This window comes from Pholis gunnellus (assembly GCF_910591455.1).
Source record: "Pholis gunnellus genome assembly, chromosome: 15".
NCBI classification, from domain to species: Eukaryota; Metazoa; Chordata; class Actinopteri; order Perciformes; family Pholidae; genus Pholis; species Pholis gunnellus.
In genome coordinates, this window is record NC_136542.1 from 8582086 (window position 1) to 8592458 (window position 10373).

The window sequence follows — 10373 nt, forward strand, 5'->3', positions numbered from 1 at the left end:
GAAAACCGCTCCAGTGATTTGTCCGCTGTAGGTCTGTGTGTGTGTGTTTTTATGTACCACCCACATGTCCAGGTGCCGCCACTGCGCCGGCTGGCCTCGTCGACCACTGACAAGCCCCAACGACATGTCGGCCCCCCTGCTCTGCTCCCCCCCCCCCCCCCCCCCCCCCCAGGGGCTAAAATTACCCTCTGGAATGTAAACAGACTGCAGAGTAAGCACACAGCTTTCTGTGGCCCTTCGCCTGAGTCCGTCTCCAAACCGGCCCCCCAAACTTGGACAGTTCCATTTTGGACTCCAAGGCCAAGTTTGACGGCAGGGATACCTTTAAACTGGCTTCGGCTGGGTTTTTTCACAGCGGTCCTTCTATTCAAGGAACAGGACTAATAATGTGTTTCTGTGTCTGGTGATGATAATCATAATGGCGGAAATGTTCTATGCAACAGCTGAAAAAGAAACATATTTCATTCTTTACCATTTCTCCTCGTATCTTCCTTCCCCCTTTTCACTGTAGCAGACAGATGGGCATTCACACCAATTCATTAGGTGTGTGGGGTAGCTGTAAGCGGTGGAGTCTGGGTGAAGAAGTTCACTGGGCCGGGCGCTGACATGTTGATTTAGTGGTGGTAACACGACTGCACTTCCAAAGGTGCTGACTTGGACGAAAGCCAGGCCTCTTTTTCTCCCAGGGAGACATTAGAGGCCTCACTCTAATTTCGGGGCAGGGTTCCACTGGTGGATGCAGAGGCCAGGAGGCCCTACACAACAAACATTCACACCTGCCTTTCCATGCCTAACTTTTGATTCAGGCCACACTGGAGTGGCAGCAGAATTGAAGATGCAAGACTTATCCCTGAACGCGACTGACTGATTGAGCCAGTGGATGTTGTGGCTTTTTCAGAATGGAAATGCGAGTCCCGTTGCAAAATAAAGACCATTTAGAAGTGACACGAGGTTTGTTCAAACTTAAAACGGAATGATAAAATAGAGCACTGACTTGTTTGTTTCAATAGCATAATAAAATGTGGGAGACAAATGGCCACGTCTCAGGCACACACATGCTATGACCTCACATATAAACATGATATCATCCATACATATACACACACACACACACACACACACACACACACACATACACAACACTGTTACTCTGCTGGACACACCAGGTTTGCAGGCGCCCGGTCAGGCTGACGCTGCCCTCGCAAGGGCAGATAGGGTTACAGTACAAACTGTTGTTGATTAGGGCCGTGCCTGTAGTGGGGGATCATCCTAAATTGAAAACACATCAGCCGCCAGGGTTAAGGGCAGGATTAGGACCAGGGCTTGCGTGGGGCGAGGAGCAGCAGCAGCAGCAGCAGCAGCAGCAGCGGCGGCAGGCACAAAATGGCCGTCCCTCTGCGTGCTTGTGACTGTGTTTCCCCAGAGACAGGTGGCAATTATCGGCCAGGGCTGCTGGGAGTTCACAATAACAGGTTAAAGGAGCATGTATCCCCTTGACGCTGTAGTCCTCGCCTTGTCTGCACAGGCGCCCAGCCCCCAGCCTGCTCGCCTGCAACCGCGGGGAGCTTCCTGTCTCCAAGCAGAACTTGCAGACATGGTTACTCATCAAAGGCCAGAGGAACCCTCTGGACAGATCTCCAAATTAGCACTGCGGCCACTGTTTGGCTTTAGAGACTAATAAGCCTCATCTGAAAACAGTAAAAGCCTCAGAGACATTTTTTTCTGCTGTTATTTTTACTCCGCGTATCAGATATAATGACGGACGTCTAAATCTTGTGTATCGCATACATTTCAAATGTATTTACACACGTCCACACTCCCAGATTATTGCCTACTCATGGTTTCCGTACAGTACTTGCATAGGAGACACCCTTTGCAGCCATTGGCATAATAGGATTTAATCACATCAAGTGTTAATGAATACCCACTCAGTGTGTCATAACTGAAGAGATCAGGCCATTTCCATGATCTAGAGGGTCATTATAGAGGATGTGGAGTCGATATCTGAGAAAAGATCAGGTGAGCTCTGACCGACTGAACGTTAACCCTTACACAGCCTGGGAATAACACAGAGAGAGAATTATTATTACTACTTTCATATCACAAGGGCTGAATTTAAACGGGTTTGTGAAAGAGGAGAAAAGAGAAACGGTTTTGTTTAAAGTATCAGTTGTTCCATAACTCCAACCCAACTTTAACATGGATTGTTATGGTGCCATCAGACAGCTGTCGTCGGTAGGTTTTGTTTTGTCGTATGCAGTGTCCTCCATGCTGTTTGGAGCAACTTCTGAACATTAAACAGACACAACCATAGCCAGACCACACCTTGTTTGGTTTCGCTCCTCATCCAAAGCAGACCAGTGTGTGTCAAAGCGCGTTGGACCGTGACAGCGTAGATCTTAGAGGGGACCCGCACAAATTACACACACAACGCACACTTGTCCCTCAAATATGTGTTGCTAATGCGGTCGGCGACATGCTCAGTTAAGGGACCTAACGAGTTCCAAACACTGATTAAGCTTCCTCCCATTGGCTGGAGGATGTTTAGAAAGTATAATATTGTACAAACGGCTCCTAACCAGGACCAAATGGGGTGAGGAGGCCGATTCTTATTAGGTCATGTGCTCAATAAAATAATCACGTGTTAGCCATGTTATCAATCAGATTGATATAGTGTGTGCGTGTGTGTGTGTGTGTGTGAGTGTGAGAAGATAAGGTTTACGTTAATGTGAGAAGGTGGCTGAGGTGATAAGTCAGAGAAAGTGATAATTCGTTAGTGGGAGATAAAGACTACAGAGTCCCACAGTACAGTGACGGTGTTGGGAGTTAAAGGTTATTAATAAAATGATAACAATAAATTATTTCAACAATTCATCATTCAGAAATTTAGTTGGCTTTAGTGCAAAGCTTAGATTAATTTGTGATATAGTTTCTATGAGTACCACACACTAAACTGCCGTCATAGTTGTGTATGTTGACCCAGATTCTGTCTATTCTTCAGAGCACATAAAAACATGAAATTGACGCATCTGACAAACCACTGCAATGATAACATGTCTATAGAATAGGGCAATATATTGTTATTCACACTGTACTGTATTCTGATTTGAGGCTAGGTATAACATTTCAATATGAAATGTTATACCTAATATATATATATATATATATATGTTTCTTATTTCTTTTCAATTATTGTAAGTGAGGGAAATTGGCATCAAATACCTATCGTCATCAAATCCATTATTGTCATTATTTTTATTTTTTTATTTTATTGTTTAAATATCTTCTAGACACAAAGGAACACATTAAATTAGATTTTGTGAATAACACAGCATAGCATATTTGATAGCTAACTCACAAAAAATATATAAAAATAAAACGATAACTAAAAAATAAAAACATTCTATTTTAATTATACATAAACACGTATGTAGTTGCTGTGGTTACCTGACAAAGCAGTGGACTCACACTGACGTGCGTTGACCTCCCACACCCTTCATACTCACACATTCCGCCTCCACACATCTATGTTGAAACCCAACACTACACAAACATACACGTAAAAAAAAACCTCTCTCTCTACCTCCAACAGTGATAAAGACAAACCACATCCGCGCCACGTTCCCTTTCCATAACCCATCGACAGAAAACATAAAAATGTCGGGGAGAATTACACCTGGCGGAAGATGTTTTATTTTTTATTGCCCTCTATTCCACCTTAATTACGATGCTTGCGTAGGCTTGGGCGACTCTTTTAACATACGATTGTACACTACGGCTGCCTTGTATTTGTGTTTTTACATACCCGAGCAGAATTGAACTTTTCCTTGCCCACAAAAATAAAAGGGGGCGGTGGTGAGAGAAAATAAGGTGTTCTTTTCTTAGCTCTAGTCATGTTAATAACTTGTCTGTGGGAGGTTTACTCTTCCATTCAACTCCTGTTATTTATGGACAGGAGGATGTATAGTTTGTAGCGAGGGATTATTTACCTCCCTGTTCGTGGACGCCCCTCCAGGCAGAGCCAGCCTTTTAAATATCCTATTTGTGTGCACGGAAGCTTGCGTTATCAGGGCGTCTTCATCATAGGGCTGGCTGACTTGCTACAAACAGCTACTACAAGGCCATTAAAATACAAACGCTGGACGTACAGTGATCAGCTGCGGGCCATATCACCTGGCATGCAGGCCCTGGGTCACTGCCCCCCCCCCCCTCTAAAACTCCACACATACAAACACATCACACAACCATTATCTGACCCTGTAAATAAACTCCAACAGGCAGCTGCCTTTAGCATGGACTGCCCATGAAAGGTCATTTGTCACTAATACACACATTTTTGTCTTTTGCTATGTACATAGTGCTTCTGTCTCCAACACAGAGACTTTTATTCCACTATACCTCTCACCCCAATTACTCTCAATGCTTTCTGCCTTAAAAGAAGTCGAGCAGGTTTCATACCTGCATTTCAGGGAGCAGAGAAAAGACTGACTAAAGCTTATGTTTGGCAGTGCTTTAGTGGGCCTACCTTGTGACCTGATGTATGGATGCTGAAACAAAGAGGTCTTTGTGGGGAAACCTCAGAGACATGGAGTTCAGGCTCAGGTAGAGGCTTATGCTGTCTAAATCATTGCCGGGGCGTTTGTTTAAAATCGGTCTGCGCGGTATGTAAAATGAAATGACGTGTTTTAAAGTCGAGCGTAAATTCATCGTGATTTTATTGATAATTAGTCATGCCGCGTAATGTGTTTTGGCAGAAGTGCTCGGCCCCCCCCAGTTTTAGTAAAGCTTTTTCTCACCAAATGTGGCAGATCAAATTAGCCTTGATCTGTTTGTTAGGTAGAAATGTTAAACGGCAAGTTGTTTTTGAAGGGGGGGGGGGGGGGGGGGGGGTGAGCTGCCTGACCTCCAGCAACCTCAGACTCCTCAAAAAATGAGAAGGGCATAAATAAAATCAAGACAGCAAGTTTGCACATTATTTGAAGGGTAGCGTTTGTATTTTACTGTATTTTTCACTTGATTTGCAGTTCATAGATTCTTATTTTTGTGTGTTTTTTTTTTTTTTTTACTGGTGCCCTGTGCAGAGAGATTTAATTCCGGCTCTGTGTGAGGCTTGGCTGCATGACTCGCTGTGTGTGTGTGTGCGTGCAGGCAGACACTAATAACACTCCCTCTCCTCCATTCCAGGGTTTTTGTTCCTGAGTGCCTTGCTCTCATTAAGCTGCCGAAGTAAGCTGCTTGGCACCTGCTTTAAACGCGACCACCACCCGCTCATTAACACTAACGAAAGCGGGGCTGGCAGCCGCAATCCACGCCCAGGCTCGTCAAGTGTCCCCCTTGCTGAAATTAGCTACGTTTCACAAACAATTTCACCAACTCGTTACATAGTTAGGTGTTTATTGGAAGATGGCTGACTCTGACTTAGAGGTGGTGGTGTGTGTAATAAGCACACGTCAGGTTAAGATGAGCCAACCCACATAATAAACCATAATTTGCCTACAAATTCCAACTGAACTTAAAGTCACTTCCTCGGGCGTTATTACACACAAAGGGATTGTAAAGGAGTACACGGGGCATCATATACTGTATATTTATTATTGCTCAATTGAGTGTCTGGATAGTGCTTGGAACTTTCTCTTCTCATACTGTGGCCATTCGGCTCAGTCTTAGCCCCCTGACCATTCCCTTCCCCCTCAGCGTTATTGTTTGTATTCCCAGTCTCAGATTTTTACCTCTAGCTCCCTGTAGTATTGACTTGTATTAATTCTGAGTAGGATTCAAAGTCCATTTATTTTCTTTACCGTATGGAAAGGCCTTGGTGACATGGCTCCCCTGTGTTTATAATTTTGCTTGTTTCAATTTGCTCTCTGCCTCCCCTGACAGACCTGGGACATGATGTATCGTACACCGCTGCCTTATCTGTTGATGTACAGTTTTAACCTTTCCAGAAGGTTGCCTCTCTCTCCTCCGTGCAGACCAGTCTCCATTTTCTCCCCCTTTTCAGCCTCACCTCCCCATCCAGAGCACAGGAAATACATACAGCACGGCGGCTGAATAGAAAGAAGAGTATAACCCCTTTTCCAAAGTCATCTAATGTAAATGTTTAGGTTTTGTTTCCATAACATTTCCATATTAAGAGTTGGCGACCATGTGCAGCAGTGGGCCGCGGAAACGATGAGAGTTTGGGGGCTTGAGCTTTGTGCAGTGCTGAGAGGCTGAGCTATGTGTGTGACATTGTGGTGAACCTTCAGTGTGCATCTGTGGGCTTTCTGCAGGGCTGTTAGCTTTGGCCTGTTCGCTCATAGATACAGCACCGTAAATCACACACTGTAAAATGTAGAATCCGGGGTCGGGGGTGCAGAAGCATGTACTTCTGCAAGGGCCTCTTTGAGGGAAGGTTTGTGTGCGTGTAGAGTCACATTGTTTTTGTGTCGGTCTCCATGCAAGTACTGTATGTAGAACATGCACTGTGCCCCAAGGCTCAGTCAACAATACACATGCATAGTTGGCAATGTCACGACAACTGATTCTTGCACTCTCATTTATAATTGATGTGGTTAGAATACCTTGTCGAAGTTGTAAGAGTCAAAGATCTCGGTATTTATAATAAGCTCGGACATTAAAACCGTATGAGAGACTCTGGATTCACGTAATTATTATTAAAATAACACCATAGGGTGTTTCAGACAGTATTTTAATACGAAATGATTGATCACAGGTTCAAGGTTTTAATGCACTTTACCTTGAAGCTGAACTTCTGTTGCTCTCCGTGGCCCTTTGGCTAGCTTCCTGTCTAGGTCTCCTGAGGCCCTACAACATTGTTAACTGTCTGAGGATAGAGTGTCTGGGACCAGAGCACTGTCAGCCGCCTTGAATCTGGAAGCTGAGGTGCTCTCCGTTCAGAGTTCAACTGTGACATGTCTTTATGCATGGCAGCTAATGTTCAAAGAATATGTATGATCTATATGAGGCAGAGAGGGGCCACCGGTGGCTCTTTGGGGCATAATAAATAGCTCGATAGATGATTTATTGACTTTGTGAGAGGGAGAAGTAGTGAAATAACGTTGCACATTCCCGGTGAAGAACTCCTCCATTTTAATTGTTTCTACACCTTTCAGCAGACCTTCAGGTGTACAGTAGCTACAGTGTCTATTAGAGGCAATGGCAGCAACATGATGAGAGGGAGAGAACAAAGGAGAGTAGAAAGAAAAGCAAAACCTCTTGTATTTAAATAGTCTGAACTTGTCTTCTCAGTTGCTTGGCAAGTCATTATTTATAGCTTTTAGGAACTGCAGTACTTGCCAACTGAGGCAAAGTTGCTTTGGCTTTCAAAGTGAATGTGAATGAAACAGCTGGACGCTGTTGGATTGGCTAACATTAGCCACCAGATGCAGAGTGTTTAAGTCTCAGACTTTGTGTTGAACTCTGTGTGCTCTGCTATGTCCCAAAGGCTTCCGACGACAGGATCCCGAGGCCTTGGTGTAGAGCTTTGTTATTTCTTAGATTATTGTTATTTCACTGCCATTGTAATGTGATCAAGTGTGTATCACCCTGTCAGAAAGATCTTAATCTTCCCGGCGGCTTTTTCATTTGATTCAACAGAAGTTTCCTGGATAGTGATCAAAGGAAAAAACCTAAGTGACCTTATCTCTCATAGAGCAATCTTGCATGTGTCCCATCTCTTCACTTACTTATTTGTGCTTTTTTTTGTTTTGCCTTCCAAATCCAACATCAACAGCCTTAAGCATTGAGCAGATATGAATTTAAAAGAAGCTGTAACTCATTCATAGCTACTCTCAGACCTGACAGCAATGATGTACTAACACAAAATGTGCTTTGTTTCTTTTGTTTTGCACTGCAGGTTTGGTCCCGGCCTTGTGATCTACTGGTATGGCTTCATAGGAGAGCTGGACTGCCAAAGAGACCGAGGTATCCTGCTCAAAGACTGCTTCCCTACAGACATTATTCTGTGCCATGCCGCCCAGCAGGACGGACCGTCACATGAGCCAGAATAAAAGACAAAGAGTGACAAAAGCAAAAAACTTGGGATGGAAGGAAAGAGAGAGGGAAATAAGGAGGTGGGGAGGGTAGGAACAGGGGTGTATACCTAGATCCGGAAGCAATTTGGCTTTCCTGCAGAGTGAGACGACTGGCAAAAAATCTGCCCTGAACTCCACCTGACCCTCTGTCTCTGTCTGTCTCTCCCTTCCTCTCTTTAACTGCCCCAAAGCTACCACATGTAAACACACCCCACCTTTCTGTGTATCTGACGGCACAGGGTCAGATTCATACCTGTGTGCACAAAACACTGTTTTGGAGGCTTTCCTGGTTGTGGTCAGCTCCTGGCCCCTGGATGGCCTCTTGCAACGGACAACCAGGGTGAGAGCCAGGACCAAAGCAGGACATTAGGCCCTTCCTTATCACACCCAAAGCCCTGGCCTTTGTCACTCCTTCCTCCTCCACTCCATAAGCAGATAAGAGAGGGGCGGTCCGGGGGCCGGGTGGAAGCCTGTCTCTCACCTGCGTCACTCAGTGCCCTCTCAGTCACTCTCCGGGGGGTAAACAGGATCATTTCTGATTAAAGATGGCCTCGCTGTGACCTTTTTCACTTCACTTCATCAAATCTATTGAGGATACATTTGTTTGACCACAGTGGGTTGAAGCAGGGGTTCACATCGCATCTAATTGTCATCACAGAAATATTGTCCACATGTTTGTATCGGCTTCTTTAGAGTGAATTATCTATAATTCAGTAACTATAATTGGTCACATTTTGGTTACACATTTTCACACAGATGCCACTGACCTGAAGTGACAATGATGTTACACAACAGGTGTTTCTGTTTTTCTCCTCAGTTGGTTTGCCTGGTTTTGCATATAGGTATAGTTAAATAACACTCGTAATTTAAATCATACTTACAGTCAGTGCTGTAATTAATACTTTTTTAACAATTCATGTGTTGAATACTTTTTCAATTTATTGGTTAATCATTTGGTCTATAAAAGTTGAAAATGAAAGAAAATGACCATCACATCACGTTTTCCTACCCGATACTCAACTTACAGCAATATAAAACAGAGGAAATAAAAAGTCCTCGCATACAAGAAGCTAGTTTGTCATTTTCTGTTTCACAAATAAAAATGATTCATTGATAATCAAAATGTGTGGTGACTCATTTTGTCTATACATTTTCTGTGTTTCTATTGACTGACGGGTTTAGTGACAAATCATCATCAATCATGCACTGATCACAGTGCACAAGGTTATTTATTAGTCTTAAGTCTGTCCTGAACAGTAAAACACCTCGTACCATATACAGTGAACAGCAGTGACACTGCACAACAGACAGTTTTCCAAATAAACCTCAACGTATACAAAACAGTGGCACCAGTAGCCAAAATAAAATCAGTTGGCACAGCGGCCTATTCGATTTTGAATAACTTACCCTTTGATGATTGCATTACTTGAATAGGAAGCCCATCCCCCTGTCCTTTTGGATGAAGTGGTTGATGGCATCATCCATCAGCAATTCCTTCTTGATGGAAATGAAGGCCAAGTCTGACAGTTGGGCCTGCCCAGATGTGTTCCCAGAGAATGACCTCCACAGAGGCAGTGGACACAGGGATTGTCAGACATGTGAGAGTGTACACTTGTGCCGCGGTGCCTTCTTTCAGTTATTATTTGATGATTGGTGGCTGGGCTCAAAGTCAGACAAGCCGTACATGACAGCGAGTTCAGTGTAGAGTCCGGGCTGGTCGAAATATGCACCATAGCTATCCAATAAACTTGGAAGAGGCTGCATAGCGTCACTGTAAGGCCCGAACTGTTGTGGATCTAGAAGGGCCAGGAACGCCAGCTTTTTGTGGTCACTAAAGCGTCTGTCAATCTGGGTTAGGGGGCCGTCAAATACGTTACATTAGAGCTCCTCCAGACCCACGGCTGCGCAGGTCTACATAGACCCTGTCTGTCTACGGTCTGCTCGATAACCTAGGAGAGTGACATGGCTTTTATTATATGGAAACAATTTATAGACCTCCCATGAACAGATGATATACCTTATTATGTTCTTTAATATTAACAAGTCCATTAGTTCTTTACATGTTTTATGAGTGGGTAGTCCCTCATACTATCACATGTATTTATAACTGTTATTTTTAGGGCTGAATTTCTTTTTGCATGTCTATTCATTGTGTTTGTACTTTTGATTGGGCTACACTAATATTATTGGTATTATACTGTTTGTTTAATTAGATTCCAGTGATGCCATGAACTTCAGTTTACTTTCTTTTTTTTTAAATGTAAGAAATATGCTGCTTCAATTCATATTTTTGGACTTTAATCCTTTCAAACACAACATTTTGATTATGGTCAAAAA

The 10373-nt window shown here is 43.7% G+C and overlaps 1 protein-coding gene across 2 annotated transcripts in view; it reads left to right on the forward strand.

Moving 5' to 3' along the window:
- cdin1 (CDAN1 interacting nuclease 1) overlaps positions 1–9105 on the forward strand; it is a 53683-nt gene extending 44578 nt beyond the window's left edge. For both annotated transcript variants that reach the window (XM_079175296.1, XM_079175295.1), the window contains one exon: positions 7859–9105. In XM_079175296.1, the coding sequence (XP_079031422.1) occupies positions 7859–8012 (154 nt within the window). In that variant the 3' untranslated portion in view covers positions 8013–9105. The remainder of the gene's footprint in view (positions 1–7858) is intronic.
- The last annotated feature ends 1268 nt before the right edge of the window (positions 9106–10373 follow it).